At 36.2% G+C, this 27,343-nt stretch overlaps 1 protein-coding gene across 1 annotated transcript in view; it reads right to left on the bottom strand.

Moving 5' to 3' along the window:
- RASGRP2 (RAS guanyl releasing protein 2) overlaps positions 1-27,343 on the bottom strand; it is a gene marked incomplete in the record, with an annotated part of 62,291 nt that overhangs the window by 1,972 nt on the left and 32,976 nt on the right. Inside the window, 6 exon segments of the mRNA XM_072422966.1 lie at positions 1,684-1,720; positions 2,989-3,130; positions 5,274-5,389; positions 17,615-17,719; positions 20,803-20,880; positions 25,250-25,531. Of these exon segments, the coding sequence (XP_072279067.1) occupies positions 1,684-1,720; positions 2,989-3,130; positions 5,274-5,389; positions 17,615-17,719; positions 20,803-20,880; positions 25,250-25,531 (760 nt within the window).

Genomic DNA, 27,343 nt, shown 5'->3' with positions numbered 1-27,343 from the left:
AGGAGATTTGTTAGACGGTGGAGAAATAATTAGTAGATCACATTTACAAGATACCTCTCACCATCTGAAGTATTTCGATACTTCCAAATAATATTGTTTATTCAATCTAAACTCAAAGGGCTTGCACCACCATTTCAGAGCATGGCGTTTGAGAAAAATTTCCCTAGTGATTGAACTAGATCTCTTTTTTTCAACCTGACTAACTAACTTTTAAGTTACTTGTAAGCATACTGATCAATTTGCAATTTCTATGAGATGTAGATATTTTTTATGTGACAGTACACTCATGTGCTGTACTGTATTTTTTATGTGACAGTACAATCAGTTATTTTGTATTTTTCTTTTTTTTTTGTAATAATAATTAATGGAATTGCAAATTATATATTTGAATCCTTGCAGAGATCTGCTTTCACTTCATTAAAATGAATGCAATTCACAGTAATTTTATATTTTTATGAAGTAAATTAAAAATTAGGTAAGTTAAAAATTAAATAGATGTAATACATAATTTTCAAAGTTGCCCTAAAACAGAAGACTAGATCACAGTCTTACAGACCTGAAAAACAAATGTTTAATAAAAACTCAATGAAGTTCTTTGTTGCTCAGGTGAAGTGAGACTTAAGAATGACATGGAAAGGAGGCTCCTGCTACTTTAGAGAACTGGTGTCCAGACTTGACATAAGGGGCCTCAAGTGCACTCTTCAACATTCCCAAATGGCTGCAGAAACTTTCTGTAAATGCTGCAGAAAGCTGTTTGTGACTTCATCCAACAACATTCTTCTCAATTGATACCTCCAGTAACCCCGCTGAACGGTAATCCTGAGTGTGGCTCGGGGTAAAAAAAACATGCTGAATGCGGTAACCCCCGAGTCACACTTGGGGTCGCTAAAAACATTTAAAAAACACACTTTCCTGGTCCCATCGGCGTCCTCCAGCGCCGGATCCCATCCTCAGGTTGCGTCCTCTTCTACTGATCTTCCCCCCGCGAGTGCACTGACGTTCCCCGGAAGTTCCCAAGGATGTCGGTGCATGCGCCGTGTGTGCGGAAGCACGGTGGGAAATTCAAATTATTTTGTATTGGATTCAATACAACATAACTGTATTGAATCCAATACATCAGAATCATTATTTATATATAATTATATATTATATATATTTTATATGCTATATGTACAGTTATATTACAGGTTTCAGTATTTTTATGCACCCTTGTTTTAGCAGATTTTTTATTTTTTTTTATTTACAGTTTAATATTAAATTTATTTAGTTAATTATAAAAGATTTATAGGCCTACAATGTACTGCTTTTGGCATAAAAATACTGACATAATTAGACCGCCAGGGAGGTTAAAATCCTAATACACCTTTAAATTTTATATTCTTTCATCATGTACCCTGATCAATTAAAACATTAAATTCACCTGACTAAAATTATGTAAAATATTCTTGTGACCCCAGAACAGCTCTGATTGTGTGCTTTACCAGGCATCAAGACTTTCTGCCCTTTTCCTTTAGTAGGCCCTGCTGCAGATATAGAAAAAATCTAAGTACTTATAAAAAAAAATAAAAATAAAACCTTCTTCATTAATTTAGGTATATGTAGAGAACAACAGAATCCATAGGCAGGAATTCAAAGTACACGTAATGTACACATTCTGAATAAATAAAGAACATGATTGCATACCTCGACACTTAAGTCCCTTTTTATAAATTCCAAGTATCTAGAAAAAAATCACAATACGTTATTCCACATTTCATGTAATTTTAGTTAGCATCAATTGAAGTTTTGTTAAAACTATGAATTCTTGAATAGTAAAACTTTTTAAACAATGAATAATAATGGAGATTCCATGCACAAAATACTAAATAGGTCTTGACCCGGGTAGCTAATACTGTATGTCACCATTTCTTTTCTTCTTCATTAATACTTCCCTAGCCACCCCCCTAACTCCAATCCTTCTCTCCTCAGAACCCCTAAAGTAACACAAAAGTTTGATTTGGAACTAATTGGTTGGGGACAGCAATTGTATTAACAAAATTTTAAAAAAACAATTTTATTAACCACACTTTTTCCCCAAAATGAAAAAACAACCTGATAGTTTGCAGGAGGCACCACCCCACAAAACACCACACCACATTAGTCCAACGGATTGATAGTTTTTGCCCCCAAGTGCACCCCCTTGCCTTGGGTTCTGATATCAACCATCCACTGACTCCTCGTTGTCCACCAGTTGTAACACCAAATTCCTGCACCATGAACACTATCCCACTGATGAGTCTTTAACCACCTTCCATCATCAACCAGACCCTGCCTTCCTTGGCCCCAAGTGCCCAAAACACCAAACTTACTAAACTCCCCTGCAGGGCGGGCTGGCTGGAAGCTCACTAGAGCTAGGCCATTTACCAGTGGCCTCCCCTTCCTGCTCAGGACTCTCTTAAACCCTTCTATACAAACTCCACCCTTACCAATCACCCTACCATTAATCTTCACCTACCACCATTAATCTTCACCCCTCTCTTCCTTCCTTAACCTATTCCTGACTGGCTCTTTTTAGCACCCAGTCATTTAGCCTCTGTACTTATGTTGTTTTCTGTATTTCAGATCTGGGCCTACCTTTATTGAACCTCTCTATTTTATTATTTTAATAACCATTATTATTTTAATAACCAATAATAGCCATTATATAATACCCATTATGGTTCACAGTTTTTCTCTCACTGAGGAGGCAATTTTGTTAAAGTTGTTTTCAACAACTTTAAACTAAGACAAAGAAATGATCATATTAGGAACTTCACAGATTACCTAGTATTGGAAGTACAGACAAATTCAAATAAATAGCCCTAAATACTTTTTACCACTGTAGCTCTATATATCACATACTACTTGAAAGTAGAGATTTTTAGGCAAATCAAATAAATTGCAAAGACAAAAATTTAGTCAAGAATCACATAAATATTTTTAATGTATCATATGTCTTGCCATACACACCAGGTTTCCACAATGGTGGCACGATACAGGGCGCAGAAATGTCCTTTCTGAGAAGTTGTGGATAAATCCCATTTTACAATCCAACACAGAGCTAGCTCTCAGAAAATATGACATCATCTCTTGTTTGCTGATTTTTCCATCCCTATTTGCAATACACAAAAATGAAATGTTACTACAGAAGAGGAGAAAAGACTTACAGAAGTGAAGATTTACATTTACCAAATATATTGTCCTGGAAATACAGCAAACATAGCACAGTGCTATGCAGATACAGAAGCAACAAAGCCAAGATACAAATAGAAATACTAGGTCTGCAAACATTTTACTAAGCTAAATCAATCAGAGAAAAGAATATTCGTTAAGCGCAGAGGAAAAGCCTTCAGTACTGTTAGCTACGTTGACAAAAAAAAAATATTTTTAAACATCAAGGTAGTTTGGTGATTATTACCAGATGCTCAGAACTGAACCTTACTTTCTTTCATCTATAGACTGATAAGTAATTTTCTATATATTATACATGTACACCTAGCAGATACAATCAAGGGCATAACTACTTCCACAGCAGCCTGTGCAAATCTTGCAACCATGAGGTGCACAAAGTGGCATGATCCATGTTTATGTAAAACCAAATTTCTTTTAGTTTGTTTTGGAGAGAGTAGAGTATGGTTAAGACACAAAGAGACAACAAATAACAGACTTATAGGGATTTTTATCCTTGTGCATACCAAGCAAAACTAAAAAAAAGACTTTAAAAGAGATTAGTTTCACCTCACAGCGAAGGGCTGCTAAGATTGCAGCTTTAGGGGTTAAGAAGCACAGATAACTTTTCTGTGCATTATTCCGGCCATGATGGTTAAGGGATGTAAAAAAGAATAAATTGCATGCTGCCCACTCCTGGTCATTACTTTTAGTAAAGTATCAATATAGGTAAGTTAAAGCAGAACTAAGTCTTTGATTGGGTCCCACGCTGTTCTGCTATCCTGCTTCACCCCAGCATGGAAGAAGTGCTGGGCACCGCCATCTTCATCCTTCTTCTTCCATCTTCAGGCTACATCACCCGATATGGCACTGCACAGGTGCAGGATCAGGTGATGTAGGGGGGGTCCGATCTCACTGCGCATGTCAGGAGCCTTCCTGCGATGCATGACGTAGGTATCCCAGGAGGCTCTGCACTCCTATTCAAAAGAGGAGGGGCCTCATCCCTTTTTTATTTTTTTTTAAAAAAAGGGTGTGGAGAAAAAAAAGAACAACATTTTTTGCATAAAAGAGTTGTATGCATTTTTATGTAAAGTAAACATTTTGGTGATAGGCCTGCTTTAAGTTAACCTGCCATTAGAAGGAGCCTCATAAATGTTTCCAATTGGGCCCTATGAATTCAAGTTGACCATGGTTGCTTTGCAGCAACTGAAAACACCACCCAGGCTAAAGACTTTGCAGAAAACCCTTTGCACATTAAAGTGGTACCAGGAAGGCACTTGTTACATTTTTTCTGGCTCAATACACATTTCCACAGATAACTTACTAGTTTGCTACATCTCAGTCTATGGGCAGAACTGCAACCTGATTCTCAACAAGCTGGTCTTAAAAACCTAGGCATGCAGAGCTCACTACTTACCTTATAGTTGTATGAAGGGACTACAAGAAGAGCCTCAAAACACTGACAGACAGGCCTCCCACCTGTCACTTTACAGAAGTTTCTATTTAACCTTGGTTGAACGTAACAGGCTAAAGATAATGACTTGTAAGAAAAATGGTAATGATGATAAATATCAAGATGAAGTATATGCTAGGGCTGATCACATTTACAATAATCTTGCAAGCTTTTTGGTGCTACCACCAAAGTTCTACAAATACCCAGTGATATTTGGTTAATCACTTTGGTACTGCAACTCTTGCTCTCTCTTGATAACTGAATATTCTGTGTTATGTTCATTCTAAATATTTTGTTGTGCTTAACAGTTTTGCAGCAATGATTAACAGCTAAAGAATTGTTCTAAAGATTGTGTTAACAATATAGCCTCAAGTGAGATATATTAAAATATGGTATGATGTTTGGTAGAGAACTAGTATATTTATTTAAATATTTCTTCTATACTTCATTGTATAATAAATATAATATATTGCATAATATTACTTAAATCCTTACAGAGGAATGTTATGTGCATACAAAAAAAATTAAAGTTTTTATCAAATTCTTACATTACATGTGGCATATTCAAGTTGCATGAAACTTGAATTGGTACTGTTTCCTAGATCAATGTTAATCAATGTTAAAACACACTTACTGATTTTGATCTATCTCATCGAATGCACAGAGGTAAGGGAAGTTACTCCGAACAGCATGAAACTCTTCCTGTGAGATGTGACCATCACCATCTTCATCAAAAAGTCTATAAACAGACTGTAAACAAACAAATAAATAATTTCATTGCCAAAAATGTAAATTATTTTTTAACATTAAAAGTGGTTATTACCACACATCCGACTGGTTTTAATATTATTTTTTAAACAGCTAATACAGATCAAATATAACTATATATTTAAACATCAAATACAGCTGAACAACAACTGCCAAGCAACCTTTAGATTAGAAAGGCTTAATCTTATTGATTCATTCATGGGGTAAATTATGTCAAAAAGGAGACAGGGACAGGGAAATGTCCAAAATATACCCATCCTAAATTTTACTCACTAATTTGATCAACTTAAAGCTAAATTCTAGGCCTATAAAACACATGTCAGTGCAGCTCTGCATTTAATATTATACCACTAAGTGTATTTTGTAGATGTAAGCAGTTTAAGTGCCTTAATTTCACACTGTATAAGCCTTTTGCAGTCCACTTGAAGCTCTGCCTGCAAAATGGAGGACAAAACAAGACAAAGAGTCAATCAGTTGTGCTTCAGCACTCTTCTGCTAACAAGTCACTGATAAATTGGGGCTTTAGGCAACAGTTAGTTTGGAAAACTTCATGCCTTCTGACAAAACCCACTTTATAGCATACAGAATATTCTGCGTCTTTGTGTCTTTCTTCCGTGCTGATTAGTCACCTAACAGTTAAACAGCTTTTTGTCAGACTTTTCTGCTCTAGAATTATTTACAGCAATATATGTCTGTGTGCCAATGGCCATTGGGAATAATACATACAATACCCTGGTGGTCAGTAAAACATGCTTTGGCATCAGTGATCAGTAGGAGTAAAACATGCCTCTAAGTTGGTGGTCAGTAGGAGCAAAAAAGTTTCTGTATTAGTGAAGGTAAAATATGTCCTGGTGACAGTCATCATTGGGAGTAACATTTGTCTCCATTAGTGCTCAGAATTTTGCTTCTGTTTTCATGAGAGAAATATTGTTCATGTGTCGGTAAGCGAATGGCACCCTAATCAGTAGGAACAATTTTGCTCTGTCAGTGTGAGCAATTGGACTCCTGTGTCAATAAGAAAAAAATCCTCATTATTGGTGTAAAGTGGTTACTTATGTAAGTGGGTATTTAAATTGTAGGTTCAATATCTCCTACCCCCACCAGGACAATACAGGCACCATTAGGGAAATCAATCAGGCCACGATGGTGCCTATTATATTGCTGGAAGTTGGAATGCTCTAATTTGTGAAACACTGCTGGTAATGAAAGGACACGTAGGAAGGTGAGTGGTTATTTTGGTAACACAAAACATAGGGAATGGACTGATGTCTTCAAAATTTTTGTTGACATAATGCTTATAAATGTATTACACTTATTGTAATTAGCACATTTTTACACATTTTATACTATGAGATTTTGACTTATATTGTATATATATACATATTGTGGTGTGGTGGAGTGTCCCAAAACCTTGTGGGGAAAGTGTTGGATGGGGTATGTGTACCATTCAGACAAGGCTATACCTTTTTTTAAGGTTCCAGAAAATGTTTTGTATTGTCTGACTTCTGTTTGGTTAATGAAGGCAGAGGTTTCCCTGGTCCACTGAAGTCTTATCTGGGTTTTCACCTGTGGAGGTGAGGCACAGGTGTGCTATTTAATCAGGAAGTCTTATGCTGTCAGGAGCTGTTTCCAATGATGGGAGGGAATAAAGCTCCACAGAACAAACTCTGCACTACATGCTATATTATATGAAAATTGATTGTATTTATGACTTGCTCCAGTCAGCAAGGTACTTGAGTGAGCCAGTTCAGCCGAGCCATGATTTGGTGCTTTTGTTGTTGCTGACATTTGCTGCAATAAAGATACAGGCCGGAGCCTGAATTTAGTTTTTTTTGGCCCTGGATGGTAGATGTATTTTTCCCTGTTAAAAGTCTGAAGAAAAGTTTAAGTAAAAAAAATAAGATATATCATTCATATCACATTTGTATCACATATGCTTATGGATCATGAGAAAAGAGTTGACTAGTCTGTTGAGTTGCTTCCATGGATGTAAGAATAAAAGTATGCATGAGTTTCCGTTTAAATAATTCTCTTAATAATTTTCTCCTTTCCTTATTTGAACTTTGACAAGACTATAAATTCTCTTTATCTTTACAACAATAAATATTTGAACAACTATACAAATAATATTAATATTAAGTAAAATTAGAAACAGATTTACCAGAATATTTTGCATTGCATGTGTCACGGATGATTTCAACCATACGCTGATAGATTTTCTAAATTTTCCCTAACAAGAAACACCAAGTCCCAGCTATGCGGCTTCATTAGGAAGGGGTGAAGTTACAGGTAGCATGCAGACACGTGCCGTGCAGATTTAATTGTGTTGTTCTAAAGGAAGCAACTTTTCCATCTAATATTTATGTGGAGTAAGAAGTTGCATGTCACAATGAATTGGGTAAGCCTCTTTTTTAAACAGCTACCTTTTAAGAAACCCTACTATGTGTATAAGGAAAATGAAGTAGAAATATTTGTTACTTTATATGTGGGGAGTCTAGAGAAGATAACAATCTGACATTGAATATAACTTGAAAACTACTTGCTTGAAAAAGGTGGCAGTTGTTAACTATAAATAGAAAAATAAATAAAAATGTTGATTACTGTGACACATATTTTAATGCAGGCAATATTCCTGTATAAATGACATTAAATACTTATTAATGTTTGTAGGTCTTTCCTGTGCTATGAAATGTATGATTGCCCCTAATTGGGGTTGCTGCATTAATGGCTGCTCTCTTCCCTTCTCCCCCTTTCTGATGGACTTGCACATTACATATGTGAAAAAGGTATCCACACTAAGTGGAAATAGAGTACTTTTCATAACAATAAGTAACTGTATTCATTTTGGAATCATTGGTTAAAAACATGAAGATGTTGATATTATTGTGTCTTGAAAAAAATATGTATTACATTCAATAGGTCTCGACACCTCTTTCCTGAGGAAGCGGATACATCTGCGAAACGCGTTGAAAATGATTTGGGACAATGCTGACAATTTTTTAATATGTTATGTGTAAATTTTAATTGTATTGATGTTTTAAAAGTATTGAATTAAAAGTTATGTTTTTCTATTTTATTCAAGTGCCTCAAAAGTCCCTTAATGTGTTTGGAGTTGTTTTTTGGATTATAACTCTATTTTGAATCATATTTCTATGCAACACCTTATTCCAGTACCCATACAAAAATGTCCAATAATGTCTTTAGAAGTGTCAATCTTATTGTCACGAAACCTCTTAATATAGTGTCTTTTTCTGAGTAAGGTATTTTCTTCTTTAGAAGGTAACTTAAACTTGTCCCTATTGTCACTTGATCCACAATCTTGAGGATTCATCAACCACAAAGTAGCTATTAAAAATGATATCACAATCACAATAAGACTTTTCCTAAAGTTAGGTATTTTTCTATCTTCTCTGCTCTGATAGCATCTTTTGATGTTATAATTCACATTTTGATTGTAGGTTAAAGCCAATCCTGCAAAAGAAATGCAGTATCATTATTTTGGTACATAAAGTTTACACTGATCTACATGTACCCACATTTCCCCTTGTCTTCAAGCATTTCTAACTGAATTAGATGGTCTTTTTACCTTTACCATCACTTGTCCCTTAACATCAAGTATTTCAAAGGGACCTTCGCAATTATTTTGCCAAGGCCCAATTTTCTTCAAAGTTTTATTCATTACCATTACTCCTTTAACAAATTTAGAAAAATGGGGTGAAACCATATTATATGAAAATGGGATATATTCCCATATTGCATATGGGAAGCTGCATGTGGTAAGATTGTATACAAGTTTTCCTGAAGTAATTGTAACCATTTACTACTTAGAATTGCATCCTTTTGAGGAGTGGACAAAACGGTTCATTCGGAAACACTAGGGGCATCTTCCTTCCTGTCATTAACCCAAATGGTGTATACTGAGTAGCAAAAGTTGCACTTCTAAGACTTATCAGGATAAAAGGAATCATATCTACCTAGGTATTGTCTTTGTCCAATAACATCTTAGCAATTCTATTCTTTATTGTTCTGTTTATTCGTTTCACTATATCAGCTGAAACATGAAATTGTTGTTGAATACCTAAGATAGAACACATGTCTTGCATAATTTTCCTGTGAAGTGAGGTCCTCTCACATGCCAATTCTAAAGGAAAACCCTAAGTAGAGAATTCATTACTCATGAACATTCTTTCTGTTATCCATAAATCCATAATCTTTCCTAACAGGTAAAATCTCCAACCATTTTGAAAAAAAATCAACAACTACCAAGGCATATCTCAAACTATGTTTTCCTTTGGCAACAGACCTATATAACTAGCTATCAGCAGGTGGAACACTTTGCAAAGGAGGTTTTTGTCTTTTCGGGATTCATATGAGCACAAATAGGATTGAACAACTTCTTGCACTGTCTCTTCCATATTATAATGTGTTTGCCCTTTATACTCATTAATTGTGGAAGGACATATTTAGCTTTGTGATCCACCTCAATCTGGGTGACAAAGCCAATAACCAATGTGAAAATCTCTGATTGGATACTCCAGCTTAGAGTAGAAGGAGTTTGCAAAACAATGTTGCTCAGTTGCCTTGACAACATAGATGCCTGACACAAGTTTCAAAACCCTTTTACCAGGGGTCAGAAGATTGGAGAAATAACCCAATATTCTCCAATTACCTCCTTGCAAATGCAACAGTACTGCTTATATTGCTGTCTCTGATGTGTGCACTTGCAAAGCAAATTGATCTCATGGTACAACCATAGCTAATGCAGAAGCAGACAGTAAATCTTTTTTAACTGTCTCAAAAGCATGTTGCTGTTTCTCTTCCCAAGGTCCAAAAACGTCATTACTTTTAAAAACATCATTTAAAGGTTTGGCTTTTTCTGCAAAACCTTTCACAAATTTTACAAATTTTCTGGAAAGTGTAACTATCGCAGAAATTGTCCTAAAGCTTTGTGGGGTGTTGGAATTGAGAGTTTAGAGATACATTTGACTCCTTCTTGTAGTGTTTGTCCCACGCCAGGTTTGATTAACACATCAAGAAATTTAACCTCCTTCTGCATTAGCTTAACCTTTCATGTGTTCAGTTTCAAGCCTGCCCCATTCAGCAATAAAGACAACTCATCTAGCAACAACAGATGTTCTTCTTCTGTATCAGTGCTAAGCAGATCATCAAAGTATTGCAAAAGAAATTCAGGCTTAGAAAACTTCTGCAAAAAATGTCAAGCATGGAAGACACTTAAGCCTTTGCAATTCTCTGTGACATGAAGCAGAAGTTTCGGAGACAATGGGTACAATATCTGTGTGTATTTGTTCAGCATTCCCATCAAACCTGTATGAATTATATTACTTTTTAATACCCCAAAATTGACTATTTGTTACAGATTTTGCTTCTCTTATCACCCCTTGTTCAAGAAACTCTTGAATATTTATTGAAAGTCGTTCAACTGATTCAGGAGGCAATCTGTATTGTTTCTGTGGATGAAACTCTTTCCCTTCCACAATCACAATAGTATCTTTCATTAATTCTACTTCATTTCATTTTTGGATATTTCCATGTCATTTGTTATAATGGCAAATTGTCAAGAACATTGAGCCATGTGTGTTCTAAAGAAACGTACTCAGTGACACAAATACTTCCAATTCGCTGTACTCTCAAGATCAATCAATATTGATTTATGCCTAGATACATCTATCCAGATAATACTATTGTCTAAATGAATAACCCATGCTCTCTTTTCCATTATGTCAGTTCCCATGATGTTTTCTGTACCTTTGTATCCTGCCCTTTAACTTTTCCACAAAAAAAAATGGGCAGCCACATTTATCTACAGATACAGGGGCAACATATACTCTAGAGGCCCAGGAGACAAATCCCGCTTTAGTAATGGGGAAGGTACCAAACCTTATTTGTCTATCCCTGCTTTGTTATTTTTTTATTTTTATTTATTTTTATTTGTTATTTGTTATTAATATTATTTGTCATAGTGTCATTTTGACAACTCTCTTATTTGTTTGCCCCATTTTTTTAATACCTCCTAAATATCTTTTTAATTGATATTTCAAATGTCGAAGTCTCTCACAATAAAAACAAACAGTAGATTTTGAATGAACAAATGCTTTTGGCATTGGCATGGCAGAATTTCATTATGTATCTTCATTAACTGGCCATATATTTTAGGATTTAACTTTGCTGCTTTGTCTATTAATGTTTTCATTGTAACTGCAACAGGGGAATGTTTGACTTTGGCTTCTGCTGTGACTAATGTACTGTGTTACTATGTTCACCTTTCTGTTTTGTGTTAGTGCATATCCTCCTAATGTCTGTGTGTACCTGCTGTATGTGTGTTTCTCAGTGATCTTCAATGTCATTTATGTGATTCATTAGGATTTATCACATCTGGAATACTCTTCAGATTCAGTGTTACTAGTGTGTGTATCATGTGTGTGCATTTTCTGGGTATCCTGTGTAATGTTTATACAAACACTAAATGTAGGAAAAGACTTATCATCAATCACTAATTTATTGAAAATTTTCATAATTAACAATTATTATCTTCATAATATTACTTTAATAATATGGATATTTACTAATAATATTCTTCTTCTTCATTTTGTTCATAGTAAAAACCTTTTTTTATCAATCTTAGCATTTTCTTGTTAACACTACTCCCATAAATTAGACCATAAAGCTGCATCTGACAAATTACTACCAGGAAACTTAAAGTCAAAATTACTATTATCAGCATAAGAATAAACTAAATCCATGTTACTTACTATTATGTAGAAAACTTTTCTTCTCACCCACGTGTCTCCCCTTAGTCCTTTGCTGTATTGGATTTGCTGTGGTGCCTGGACATCACACGGCAGTCCCCGCTTCAGGGTCCTAGATTCTGTTGAATTTTCTGAGCCTTTCTAGGCATAGTTAATCAGCTGACAAAAATAAACACTGACTCCTCTCAAACATGCGCAGTAGAAATTCGATATGGCTGGCTTCCACAATGTTAAAGATAATATCTTCTGAAGAAAGGTTTAAGTAAATAAATTTATGTGTGCTGAGGAAATCTTTCCTCAATAAATAAAGAAAATGTATTCAAGCACACAAAAATAAAAAATGTCTAGCAAGTTCACAAAGTAAGTAAAAAAGAAGTAACCTGATTGATGATACAAATCAGTGCGTGAGAGAATATGATGGTTGATGATTATGAAGATTACACATGGTTACACATGCGCCTGCACCATGCATACAACCTGTTCTGACCTTTTCATTTGGTATTGCTTAGGTGGCATACAACTAATTTAAAATATGTTAAGCATCAGGTCATAAATGTAGTTACCAAAACCCACTGTAAAAAAGAGAAAAAAAATGTGTGCCCCAAAAACACCAGTAGTTGAGGAACAATTATTGCTTCATGTTCAAAAACCAAAACTTCTGTTATACTGATTAAAAAACATACATTTTATTCATTGTTTCAAATACAATAAAAACCACCAATATATATTATAATATTAAAAAGTTGTTTGGGGATGGTTCATATACATGGAATATCCCTTCACCATATTTCAAATGGGTGACGCGTTTCGCAGAGAGACCGCTTCCTCAGACCAATCAAAATATATATATATTTAATGATGTTTAAAATCTAACAATGTCAAAATGTCCAAATGCCCCACTTTGATTTGTTGGCAAACCCCACTATAGTTATTTTTAATGTAAAAAAATAAATATACCTGTTCATATTATTTATATTTTTAATAATTTCATGTTGTTTACATCGTTTGTAGGTATTGCAAATAGGGGGCTGCCATCACTGTATAGTGTGCTGCGCAGCATAATGATTGCACTTTACTGAGCCTCAACTCAGTTTAGGTTTTTGGATCTGACTATAGTTAAAATTATTTATTAGGCATAATAACATTTTTCTAACTTAGTTTATGAAGGAATTTAATAATAAGGATATTGACTCGTGCTGCTAAGGTGAAAAGGAATGGACTCTGCCTTTATCAATCTTTAGGGTGGCCCATAACCTTAACAGTTTAAACACTCCCTACTGGATATGCTAGGGACATCTACAAAACAAATTGAACTGGCTAACTGAGGTCTAAAAAATTCAGAGAGGTTTTTTTTTGTGGGCATTGACCTGTCTGGCCTTAGGGTGAATTTTCTGGGAGTTCCACTCCTTGGAAGACTAGCAACTGTATTGAATGTTTTTTTACTTGTAGATAATCTTTCTCACAGTAGAATGATAGGCTTCAAATTGTTTGGAAAATGGCATTGTGTTAACACACACCTGAATGCTACAGATAAGATAACTGGCAAAACTGCTTTTGTGGAGGTCATCACATGTGCTGATGATCAATTAAAAAAAAGTGCAATAGGGGGGAAAGGGAGCCAATGACAGCTGATGACATGCACAGTGTCAGCACTGTCATTGGGATTAGTGCCAGGAAATAGGTTGGGAGGAAAAAAGGGGAGGACTAGAACTTGCACATGCATAGACTCGTACACATGCATAGCAAGCAGACAACTCACAAGCAACAGCCCTTGACAGAGCATCCAAAGGATCAAAGGAACACCATAGTTCCCTAACCCTTGCTGCAGTATTTCCCCAATTATGGATTCATAATACCCCTCAGACAGCTCTCTTAAAACCAGGGCTTTAAACTCTGACCATTTTCAAGCCCACACTGACACCAACTTTTTATTATTTATGGGGAAATAAATTAGCTAATTTTTTGGTATTTTATCTGAATTAGAAACAATTAATGTTCTCCTTATCCCTGTCCACAATCACATCTTCCAACAAAAACCTTAACAAATAGTTACTTGTTTACTCCTCCTAATTGTTAGATTAAGGAACATCACCTAAATTTCTTAGTCCCTAAATATTATATACTGAACTTGTATACATATTTATTTTGAAAAAAATATTATAGGACATACTATCTTTGAGGATAACTGATACCTACTCACTCTAAATCCTCACCAATGTGAAGTAATAAACAGGATCTTACAATTCTTTTCTTTTTTGATTATTGTCAAACCAAATAAATGCAGGTTCCCTCTTTTTTAGCATAGTAGAATGGGCCAAACCCATTCATACAAAATCATACGATCATAAAATCATACGATCATAAAATCATGCGAGATCATAAAATCATACGAGATCATACGAAAAAAAATAAAGAGAAAGTATAGCAAGTTTTTTTTAGCACATGTATATTTAGAAAATACTTAGAATAGTGTTCAAAACATACAAAAAAATAAATATAAACAAGTAACAATATCCAAATGAAAAATTTCCAAATCGTTTTCTAACAATAATTATTGGAAGTGTATACCTAGCTTTAGCCTAATATTGATGTGACAGGTGCTCTTTAATATTCATGTGAAGTACAGGGGGTATGTAATAGTGTTATGTATCTTTTTATGTATCCTTTTACAATGTATCTTTTTATAATGTATCTTTTTATGTATCCTTTTACAATGTATCTTTTTATAATGTATCTTTTTATGTATCCTTTTACAATGTATCTTTTTATGTATCTTTTTATAATGTATCTTTTTACATCTGTTTGGAGGCTGCAGAAGCTCTATACAGTGCTGAAAAAAACCCAAATTTTTCCTCCCATTGACTTTAATGGTGTTCGACTTTGACATTCGACCACCCGAATAAGAGTAACTATACATTCTTTCCCCTCTGGCATATAGCAAATGTTGCCCACCCACTATATCTAGTGGGAACGCAGGCTAGGCACTAAACATTAAGGTTCCTGTCAATGTTATGTCTGTTTGTTCTAAACCAACCAGCAGAGGATTATGTTGAAAAAAACAAAGAAGAGCATTGATTGTCTCTAATTTTGATGCATTTTCCCCGAAAGGCTTCCTCAGGCAAAGTTGAGACACATGGTATATTATACTAAATAATAAACAAAACAATGTGGGATGGTCAATTAGTTCGGTTATGTAAAAAGTTGTATATATATATATCTCATAATTGTCTTTAACTATTTATATGGATATACAATATATCTAGCATTAACATTTCAGAAAATAGTCAAATATATATACCTCAGGCATACACATGCGCAGAAGGGGCTTTTTAATACATTGGGGGGAAAAAAATGACGATCTCATGCATGCACAGCGTGAGATCAAGAGATGTAGCTAAGAAGACCAACACAGATGACGGTGCCCAGCGCTTCCTGCGCGCTGGGACTATGAGAGATCAAAGGACAGTGCAGGACGCAATTAAGGATATCTAAAGCGGGATCGAGGGATTTGCAAGATTAAAGGTGAGTTTTTTTTCTGTTTATTTCTGCTTTATTTATAAAAAACAGTGCAGCTTCATTGTACTGAATTATGTCTGGAAAGTCACCATTCACGTTAGTCTGTCTAAAGATGCTTAAGCTCACTTTCTATCCAGACGACTGCCAATAGAAATGCTCATAGGAAATTGATTTGTTGCACATCTTTTGAAGTCAAGTAAAGTGGTAGAGTTTGGAATAGATAAAATAGGCAATACAACAATGTAACAATATACCAATACAAGTGCAACCCAGCCAGAAAAGGAAAGTTTGAACAACCGTCAGGAGGAGAATGTTTGTCGCAAGGAGCACATAAAAGTAGTGAGGTTGTGACATTGAAGAATGACAAGCCAGGTTTTTGGGGATAATCCCCCCTAAATAAGGGAACTGATGTTTAGCTCACTGAAATGGGAAAGAAGCATGCCAAGGAGGATTATGTTTTGATGATACATATAATGCCAAAGTTTTTTGGAATTTTTTTGTGTAACCGGAAATGGACCCAAAGTGATGAATCACATTAATGATGCAAGGTTAAAAGAATTTGTGGTTGGATATGAAGAGTAAGACATCATCAGCGAAAGATTTTAAATAGAAATTTTAAGCTCATATGGTCTAATGCTGAGGCCCGTAAATTGAGGAGTAGGGCTAGGTACCTGCAGTAAAGAATCAAGTGCAAGATTGAAAAGTAATGGTGAAAGAGAGGGCAGCCCTGTTGGTTGCCTCCAGATGTAGGGATAGGATTTTAAAATTGATTGTTGACTGTAGAGGCAGTCACCTTTGCATGTGCAAAGTAGTGCACGTCCTAGGGGTGCTGTGGGAAGAGGTGCGTGTGCTAATATGCGTGCCTCTTGTACCCCCCGAGGGCGTGGCGCTCGGCTGCCTCGCCGCGGGGCAGGACATAGTTAGTTTAAACTCCCTGCGGCCAATCAGCCGCAGGGGATTCAGTCCATCTCCTATCAGATGGCGCCAGGTGGCGCAAGGTCATTGGTCACTCTGGCCATTTAAGGAGAGCCTGTCCTGTACACCATTGCCCGCTATAGCCTCTGTGAACACAGTATGCTTGGGTGCGTCCTTGTATTAGTTTTTGCTTATCTCCTTTTGTCATCTCCATAGCGACCTGGTCTGAACCTGACTCTGCCTGAACTCTGCCTGCCCTGACCTCGGATTGTTAATGACCATTCTGCCTGCTGCCTGCCCTGACCTCGGATTGTTCTTGACCTGCCTTTGCCTTACCCTCTTGTACTTCGCTTATTTGGACTTAACCCTTGTCGTGCTTTATGACATTAAATAAAGCATGATTGAAGGATATCTGGAGTTGGTTGTGGTTTGTGTGCCCAGGTGCATTACAGTAGTACCCCGGTTTCCCCCCCAAAGGCAAAACTTTTTCTTGCCCTTTAGTAGTAAACACGTGAACAGCTTTAAGGCACCCTTAAAGCATCATATTTTCTTTTTTAATGATGTCCTTGAAGCCAGTTTCTACATTGTATTAATACTTTGATGATCAAAACACTTAAAGGTATGGTAATAATTAGGTAGGTAAACCACATTTTTACAATAGAAACATTAGGATAAAAAGTAAAACAAGCGAAATATCAAAGCAAATTAATCTGGTTTAGAAATGCATTGTGTTGTTAATACTATAACATTAATTTATTGAACAACACATTGTTACTGATTTTAAACATTTTGCTCTGTTTTTACTGAATTCACAGTCAGAGTTGAGTACTGAAGAAACTTTAAGTTGAGCGTTGAAAACACTGAATCAGTAAAAAAAAAGTCAAGCAATAAACATTACCAGTAGAAGTCATCAATAGTCTTACAGTACCAATTTACTTTAAATGACAAAGCTGTCATCACCAGTATTTACCAATCAGAGAAATTGAAATTACAGTAACAGTCTACTCACCTCCACCATTTTCTCTATATGCTGACATAGCAACGCCTGGTCAGGCTTTGATTTGACAGAAGCCCATTCTTCCATCGGAGGTGAGGGGGACTTGATTGGGGTTTGCTGATAAATTGAAAGGGAAATCCAGATATATTATGTTGTATTCACTTTGTATTTACTTGTCGATTTTCTAAATGTTTCCTTTATAATTGTAAGGTACTATATGCAAGCTTACTTCACTATGGATAAAGTAAAAGCTTTGTGTAAATAATGCAAAAAGGTATACAGAAATAAATGTATGCAATGGCAATAGCGAATATTAATGTTTTTTTAGGAGTATTTAGAACAGTAGCACAAGGGTAGTAAGAATTACATCTTCAGAGAAAGAGGTGTAGGAGTGAGCAGATGTGGTTGTATATGTGGGGGAGAGGGAGTATAACTGATATGGCTTAGGACAAAAAGCAGGACATTATGGGACCAACAATGTACAGTATGAGGTGACAATGGGTCAGGAGTGTGGTCAAATTTACTCAACTTGATTTGTGAGTGTAGCGATAACAAGAGCTTTGAGCCAGTGTTGGAAAGGCAGCCTAATACTAACAGCGTTATATAAAGGTGGTATGTTGGGGCAGATAACGTATACAACCAATGAAAGATATCTTAATATATATGTATCCTGCACATTTCTTGCTATAGCACTGTCTGCTGCATTGGACTACATACCCTGTTTCCCCTATAATAAGTCACTGTCTTATATTTTTTGAAATGCCAAAATATGCCCTAGGTCTTATTTTCAGGGGAATGTCTTTTTTTTTCCATGAAGAAGACTACAGTACACATTTATTGTTGAAAATCACTTATGTGCCATTGATTGTCCCCTTCTGATCACTCATGTGCCATTGATTGTCCCCTTCTGATCACTCATGTGCGTCACACAGAGGCACACAGTATCAGGTATCGGAGGATGTCTTATTTTTCGGGGGTGCTTTATTTTAATTGTTTGAGCAAAAATCGGGGGGTGGCTTATTTGATGGGGATGCCTTATTATCGGGGAAACACGGTATACACAGTAACAAAAATATTGCTTGAAGCAGATCTATCACTGAAAAGTGATGTAGGATTGCTGTTGTTTATGAAAACAATGCAACAAAAAAAAAACATTTTTTGTAATCATCAGAGAAAACAAAACACTCTAAGTCACTCGCCATGCCAAGATTTTCTGGAAAGAACTATAGATGGGAGTGCAAAAAAGGTATAATAGTAAGACATAATGTTCCACATTAGCTTGGCTGTCCCAGGGGCACAGGAAACAGTAGTATTTTGTGAAGCTCACATGCATTCCCATCAACATGCCAATGAACCTTTAGATCACTACAGGTGTTCCACTAGTGTGCTTTATACTAGATTGATTTAATTAATATCTTTAGGTTGCTCCAAAGGACTCCTTTGGATTAATAAAACTGTTACACTTAGTTTACACTTAATTTCCATTATGCAGTAGGCCTTCATGCCTCTTTGAGAAGAGATGCCAAACAGAAGGAACATGCTCTTGTTACAAACTGTTGAAGAATCCATTGATGTCATGGACATAGCACAATGAGCCGTCATCAGTGTAGTAAGTTGTCAAGTTATGATTTCCTGGTCTATAGTGAATTACAGTTATACTCTTTGCAAGTGCTTCTGCTTAAACCTAGAATCAAGAAGTACTGCTTTGTCTTTGGATAGATTTAGATCACAAATGAGATAATTCAGCTCTGGTTGTGTAAAAAATCTCTGGCTCTGAATCTTCATTAGCCACATAATCAGGATTGGATGTGTCACAATACCCACAGGCATCCCTTCTAAACCGCCCTGCTGCATCTTATGCCTGTGTGCCCTGTCGGGCTGCCAAGCGCAGCACTCACTCTCTCTGTCTCTGGCTGACAGAACATACAGCACTTCCTGTCTTGGAGGAGGAGCTCCTTAAAGGGACAGAGTCTATTTAGTCTCAGCAGTAATGGAGGCTGGTGTTGTGACTTTGCACCAGTTACCTTGTTACTCTGTATTGTGCCTCTTGCTATTCCTGATCTGACCCATGCCTGGACTAAGCCTGCTTGCCACCTGCCCTAACCCGGGCCTAGACCCTGACCAAGCTTGTTTACTGCCTGCCCAGACCTGTGCCTGGACTCTGACTACACCTGTTGGCTACCTGCCCAGATCTATGCCTGAAATCTAACTCCTTTGGTCTGCCACCTGTCTCCACATCGAGGTCACTCTAGCTTTCACTACCTGGTGACCCCCAGCAGCAAAGAGTCCTGTGGTCTCCAGGCTACTGTCTCATCACTCCTTGCAGGGTGCCCTGGTGAAGACCTAGAGTCACTTAGACTCCATGCCTTGGGTGATTCCATGCTACCTGCCTGTAGAGACCCTGACAGGAGGACTGTTGGTTGCATTTTCACTCTATTCATCTTCACCTTCAAAGGCAGCAAGTCCATCATGTGGTGGTACAAGAACAGGCAATAAATTGTTTTGAAGAACAGTTTTTGGAGCAATTTTGTGCTTAGTTTTAGCTAGTTTTACAGGGTTAAAATAGAAATGGTACAGTTTAATGTACAGCGCTGCGTAATATGTTGGCGCTATATAAATCTTGTTTATTAATATTATTAATAATAATAATAATAATAATAATAATAATAATGGTCTTGCAGTTCTATCCACACCATCAACAATGCAAATTGCATTGCTGGCTTTTGCTCATTAAACCAGTCATGCAGTCTATTGAAACAACTGGTAGAGATGATATGTGGAGCCCAAGTAGATAGCCAAGGTTCAATTTTTACATCTTCTTGGGATCTGCAGCAATTGGGTGACATTATGCTTTCGCTGTGATGAAACCACACACAAAAAAACTGTCTGGATGATTAATACAATTTTTAGGCATGATATCAACCTCAATAGGCATGATATCAATAGACAATTGCCATTAAACCCTGTAATACATTTAGGATAATCATACCAAAAATCATAAAATATATAATTACCTTAATCACAAAAAATAGACATGCTATAGAAAAACTAAACACTGATTTGAAATCAGCGTGTTAAAAACTAAAAACTGACATAAAGTATCATTGATATAAATGGACAGTTGACTTACCTCAGCATTAATGCAAAGTTTACTGGTCTTAGACCACATCACACACATGCACCTAAGACTATGCTCTTACCAATGACCGTGTCCTTGGCTCTCTTTGCAGAGATAGTTGGTATATCTCTTCCTCTGAGCGATATTGATCTAGGGAAACCTTAAACACAAGGAATGTTGCAAAAATAAACAAATTAATACATTTATTATTGAGCCCAAATCAAACTTTTTTTACAAATAAAAATTATTGTCATTAGTGAATTTTACTTATGTCCAAATATGTGATTTAAAATATGATTGAGTTACATGTTTCATCTGTTGCAAGTAAGCATTTGCCAAAGAAAAATAGCAAACAGCAGGCTTGAGTCCTGTGCCAGCATGTTAGGAACCATTACATTCGAAATACACTTTTTCTCTCTTTTAAAATGAGTTTCTGGTGGCAAGAACAATCTGCCACAATGTCAAACTTATCTATTAGAAAAAAAATAATTAAAGGATCAAATATTGTTAAAATTGTGGTTTGTTTTTAAAACTCAATGTAACTCAATGTACATATAAATAATTTGGCACCAAACATTTGCGGTTTCAGAGAATTAATATATATAATGAATGTTATATTATAGAACTCTCTGATATGGAGTCTCGTATATACTATATAAAGTTAAAAGAAATCTATGCAAATCATCTATTCAACATAGTTTCTGGGTCTGATGAAGCAGGGTAGACAGTGTGAAACACGTTACCAAGTGAAACTATTTAGTGATAATATTTACTATATGTAATTGTTCAATGTATGATGAGCTTACATGATGTAAAAGACTATGGGCTTGATTTATTAAAGCTCCCCAAAGCTGGGGAGAATACACTTTTATCAGTGACGCTGATTCCGGACCAGATCCATTCCAGGATTGCTGTATCTTTCAGCTTCACTGATGAAAGTGTATTCTCTCCAGCCTTGGAGAGCTTTAATAAATCAGGGCCAATGTATTTACCTGCCTTTAATATGACATCATTTTAACTTTGTATATGTCTTTATTGTTAATAGCTATTTATGTTTGGAATGAATAAACTTTAACTGTATACAATTGTGGTATAGTAATTCTCTGAAAACCCCAAATGTTTGGTGCCAAAATATTTATTTATGTATTTATAAGGGGTGCATACAACAATTATATAAGGATTAAAATGTATGTCCTGATTCCAGGCACCTAATTTTGTCATTTAACTCAATGTACTTTACAAGGATTACTTTTTTATTTTACAAAACTCTAATAAATGTTATAATATTTAAACATGGCTACCAATCTGTCACACTAGAAGTACTATATATATGAGATTATATGACCCTATCCAAAGACCAGCATATGACAGTTTAGGTTTCCCCTCTCTAACTCCACATGACCACCCTCTTAGTTAATAAAGAAAGAGTTTCTTCACTCCAGCTTTTCATGATTAGACCAGTAATATGAATTTATGTTGAAATGTGCATATGCCAGCAATAAAACAAACAAAAGAAAATTACAGTTTTATATTTATGTTTTTTGTATCGCTAGCTCACTTCTTACCAGCATACGACAGGACATATCTAGCTTAAGGAACACAAGGGAGGTAAAAACACAGGGCAGTACAAAAATCGTTCAATTTACAAAAATTTACAAAAATAAATAAATTTAGTACACAATAGGCCTGATTTATTAAAACTCTCCAAAACCGGTGGGAATAGACTTTCATAAGAGAACCTGGGTGACCCATAGGCAGTACCCAACTCCCTATTAGCACTGAACAAAATTCAGGAGAAGACAAATAAAACCTTGTCCAGAAGTAAAAACCATAAAGGTTGATTACAGGAAAAAGGGACGAATCTCTGACACGGTTTTTGCGGAAGTAGATGCATTCAAATAAATTTTCTCATAATTACATGAATATATCATATTGGTTGTTCTCATTTACAAACAGAACAGTGATGACATCCAGGAAAAAAAGCATGATCATTTATTTCATCCATATTTTTGCCATGTCATCAATCTTACTGTTGATGTTCTCTGTTCCCTGGCAAGTAGGCAGCTAATACTACTGTCAAATGTGTCTTGCCCAGTAACAAAATCTTTGTCTGAAGTAGTTAAATATTTTGGGTGTCTACTTCCTTCACAATGTATGTAAAGTAAAGTAAAAATGTAAAGAAGAGCTTTACCCATTACCCTGATGGATTTTCTGGAACGATACCTGAGCAAAATTCCTTCACAATGTATGTAAAGTAAAGTAAAAATGTAAAGAAGAGCTTTACCCATTACCCTGATGGATTTTCTGGAACGATACCTGAGCAAAATGGGGCTGCTTTAAGTTCTATAAAGTATGGCAAGGGACCTGGCATTTGTTTTAAGTATGCTTCAGTCTCAAGAACCAAGAGACATGTCTGGCCAAGGTTGGATGAACAAGTCCACTATTGGAGATCATGGTGAACTTACCAATACAAGAGAACTCCCTGATCAAACGTGAACCAGTCCCAATACTACTGAAAATGATCCTAAAATGTATGTGCCATCTGGCTGATGGTATCAATGGTCCGGATGAAGTCATCATTTCTTAAATTTGATGCAGTCCTTCACAAACAAGCATGGTCACTTCATAACTTGCTAAATGCTTTATTTCATTACCCCTGGAACTGGGTTACAGGGCCTTCCTAAGTAAATCCAAGGGAATGGTCAGGTACTCAATTATCTCAAATGGTTAATGTCGGCTCTTCTAACTACAACATAATCTGCAGAAGTTGGCAATGTATTTATCCTTGCTCCTAAGACTACATCAACTGCTTCATTTTATCAAGAGCTTGGCTTTAAGATATAAGGCTTAATTTCTAAAGATTCCACTACTTTATCTCTCATAACTTCCTTTAGACCAGGGGTTGGCAAACTTTTATGGCCATTTTAGGGGTGGGCGGGAGCACACTAGGCCAGACTCTGAGTCCTGCCCTAATGGCTCTGCCCACCACCAAGGAACGCCCCCTAAAGTAAAATCCCTCTCCTCTGTATGCATTGCAGAGGAGAGGGATTTACCTTCAGGCAGCGTTCCCTATTTACGGGAGGCGGAAGTATCAGGCCTGCCGCGGTAAATAGGGGAGCCCCAGCAAGGAGGGAGCACCGGTGGCTCCGGCTCCGGTAGTTCCTAATGCCTCCTGGCAGATCCTGCGGCTGCCGACCAGCATTAGGCCGGATCGGCCAGGGGGCGTTAGCCCGGAATGAACTACCAGCTAGGTCGTATCTGGCCTAAAGGCCCGGAGTTTGCTGAACCCTGCTTTACACAATCAGCACATACTCTATTGTACATGAAGTCAGCAGCCATATACATCCAACACATACCCTTCCCCAGTGGAAAACCTGTACCAGGCTTTAGGGCATGAAACCAGCTCTAACATATAAAGGGTATGTGTATACCCAACCTACTGCTCCATTGATAATAAAGACTTGAATTTTAACAGGGATATCAGTCTGACTTAGGAGAAGAGAATGGTGGTATGTTTTCAACTTTTTGATCCTCCTATGCCTTAGGACTTTTACCCCTGCAAGCATAAAAAAACAGATGTGATCCTGCAAGCACTGATAAGAGCCTAAGACTCCCCTTAGATATTTTTTGGCTACTTTCGAAACCAAATGTGGAGAGCTTACAAGAAAATTTAGGAGGATTACAGAAAAAATAACAGCAAAAGAAAAGCAAACTTGTCAAGCACAAGTAGCTGAAAAGGACCAGCCTGGTTGAGGTCAATGGCAGCCTGCAACATGCCTGGGTGGTAAAACAGAAAAATTATGCCCCACCCATTTTTCAGTCCAGATCCCCCACTTCCTAACAACTTCAAACGTGTGTCCATGTCATGTAATAGACATTGATCTAACATCATGGTTACACCCTATTGTCCTTCTTTATCTCTTATCAGAGGATCAGTATCCCTGTCGCCAAGAAGATTGAAAAAGTAAAAAAACAAGGCAAGGTATATCCTAGCCCTGAGCAGCTATTTATTCTGCAATGGCCCATCCCTAGAACTATTTAACACCCTAAATATTTCAAACTGAAGGAGAGTCGAAGCCTAGGAGGTAGAGTAAGCAGTAAGAGGGAAAACCAAACCAAAGAGTATGAAAAAAAAATATATAAAAAAATAAAATAAGTAAAAAAAGGAGGCTTAGACAAATTAACACAAAAGTGCTGGATTAAGAGAACTCTTACTTTTTCATACCAAGGAAGGTGGTCCTGTAGACTGAATCTCCACAAGTAGCCCTAAGCAAAAGCCTAGTTACAACTTTCATATAACCATACAAGTACAAACAATTCAAAAAATTCATATTGAAATCCAAAACTCTAGATTGCTCTAAATAGGGACTGGATATTAATGTACCACTATAATTTAATTGAACTTCTGTCCAACAACAATACAGCCAGTTTTTAATCAAAGCTCCCTAAAGCATTTTAATTGTGTATAGTCCTGTATGTGTATGTTTGATGTTTTTAATTGTATTTCTCCCATATCTGAAATGTCTCACCGTTAACAAGTTTAGAAGGTCGGGATTTGCTTTCACTGGTGGTTCTAACCTCTGGGTTTCAGTCAGTTCATGAACAACTTTATACACCTGCCGCATCTTGGAGATGTTTATGACACCTCTGGACTTATCAGACCAGTCGGGAAGAGCAACATGCAGAGCCATGAGATCTTTTAGGTGAACTCCAAGGGCTGGAAAACGGAAGCCATCACATAATGCAAACCTGCGTCTGTATCTTGCATAGTTATCAGAAGATGTAAGGAGCTCCAAAAGTGAATCATAGACCTTCAAAAACATGGAAAATTTAAGCATAAGTATTCCTATTTAATAAAGGATGGCTAACTTCATTTATAAAATATGGATAGCTGTTTGTTAAATGTATGTACCCTGTACTGGTGAAAAGTGTTTCTAATAATGCAGTAAGTCAAAATTATAAAAATATACAGTATATTTTTTAATCCTAATTGCTTTCATATAAATAAACAATTATTATTTTTCCTTTAAAAAATACAGTATAAACCTGACAATCGTTACAATTGCTAAAATAGCTTGATATTTACATATTCTCAAATTACAACTTTTTATACCAAAAATGTGTAAATTCACATCATAGTAATTCCAATATAAATTTTGTCATAACAAAGTATTACTGCATCATCACAGTTCAGCTTATACCATTCTAAAATGATTAAATAACCTTTAGAACACTGGGTTTAAATCTGGGATTAGAACATTCTACATATTTTACCATATACTAGTATAGAAAAATTGTTGGAACTACTCCAACTACTCTTTTCATTGTTTACTTTTTACAGGCTAACAAGACTAACCATGTTGGTTTCACCAGTTTGATAAATGCTATGCATTTATAGAAAAACTGTTAACCATTCTTGATTTGTGTAAATTGCCTATACCATATATTTCATACAAAAATAAGTTTTCCCTCTCATTTCATGAATTTTGTTGACTTCCTTGTTTTCTTTTTTTTCTTCTTCTAATTCAGCCCACAAGCCATGTAAAATGGTTATTTCTGGAAATGGGACAAACCATTTTTTGTCAATTTATTTTGCCATTATGTATTTTAAAAAGTTACCTTCCTGGTGCTAATTCTCTGGATAAATACAGTTACAGCATTTTGTAGTATGCACTAAGTGTTCAGTCACTAAGACAAGAGTTTTAAATTCCCTCTGGTTAGATTTGCTAATCCAAATGCCTTGGGAGTATAAATGTTATTCTGAATATACACTATAATCCAATCAGGGGCTGTTAACACACCATTGCACACCTACAGTGTTCTTTTTTTAAATGGCTAATTATGTATACAGAGTTCTCATTTGCTTGTCATAGCAATATCACCTGGCTTTACATTGAACATGAACACTAGTCATATATATTGTCTTTAGAGAATGAGTTGCATGTCTGAAGAGGAGGAGTGTTTAAATGCCGTAATTGAGATTTTAACTTTTGTCATGTAAGATGGTCATGCTTAGTTATTCAGTCTTCTTGGCAAAACACTCTATTTTCTTTTCTTTTTGGTTTACAATTTTCACTGTCAGCTATTTCACCTAAAGTCTGTTTCATACTCTTAAATTATTTGGACAAACATCTAAAGCACTAAAGCACTCTAAAATTGAATCCTTTTACATCTTTTTTTGAAAATCTTAAGTTAAATTTGAATCAAACTTACCTCCCCTTGCTCCATCATTATTGCAAACGTTGCAAATGGCCATGTTTCACGTCCATTTATTATTCTTATTATTAATAATATTACACAGTATTTATATAGCGCCAACATATTATGCAGCGTTGTAAAAAGTCCATAGTCATGTCACTAGCTGTCCCTCAAAGGGGCTTACAATTTAATGTTTCTCCCATAGTTTTATGTCTTTAATACAGTCTAAGATCAATATTGGGGGGAAGCCCATAAAACTAACTGCATGTTTTTGGAATGTGGGAGAACTTGGAATGTGGGAGTACTAGGAGGAAACCCACGCAAGCACGGGGAGAACCTGCTAACTCCATGTAGATAGAGTCCTGGACGAGATTCGAATCCGGGACCCAGCGCTGCAAAGGCCAGAGTACTAACCACTGAGCCAC

This window comes from Pyxicephalus adspersus, chromosome 9, assembly GCF_032062135.1.
Source record: "Pyxicephalus adspersus chromosome 9, UCB_Pads_2.0, whole genome shotgun sequence".
In the NCBI taxonomy this organism is placed as follows: domain Eukaryota; kingdom Metazoa; phylum Chordata; class Amphibia; order Anura; family Pyxicephalidae; genus Pyxicephalus; species Pyxicephalus adspersus.
This window is presented reverse-complemented; position numbering and strand designations above follow the sequence as displayed.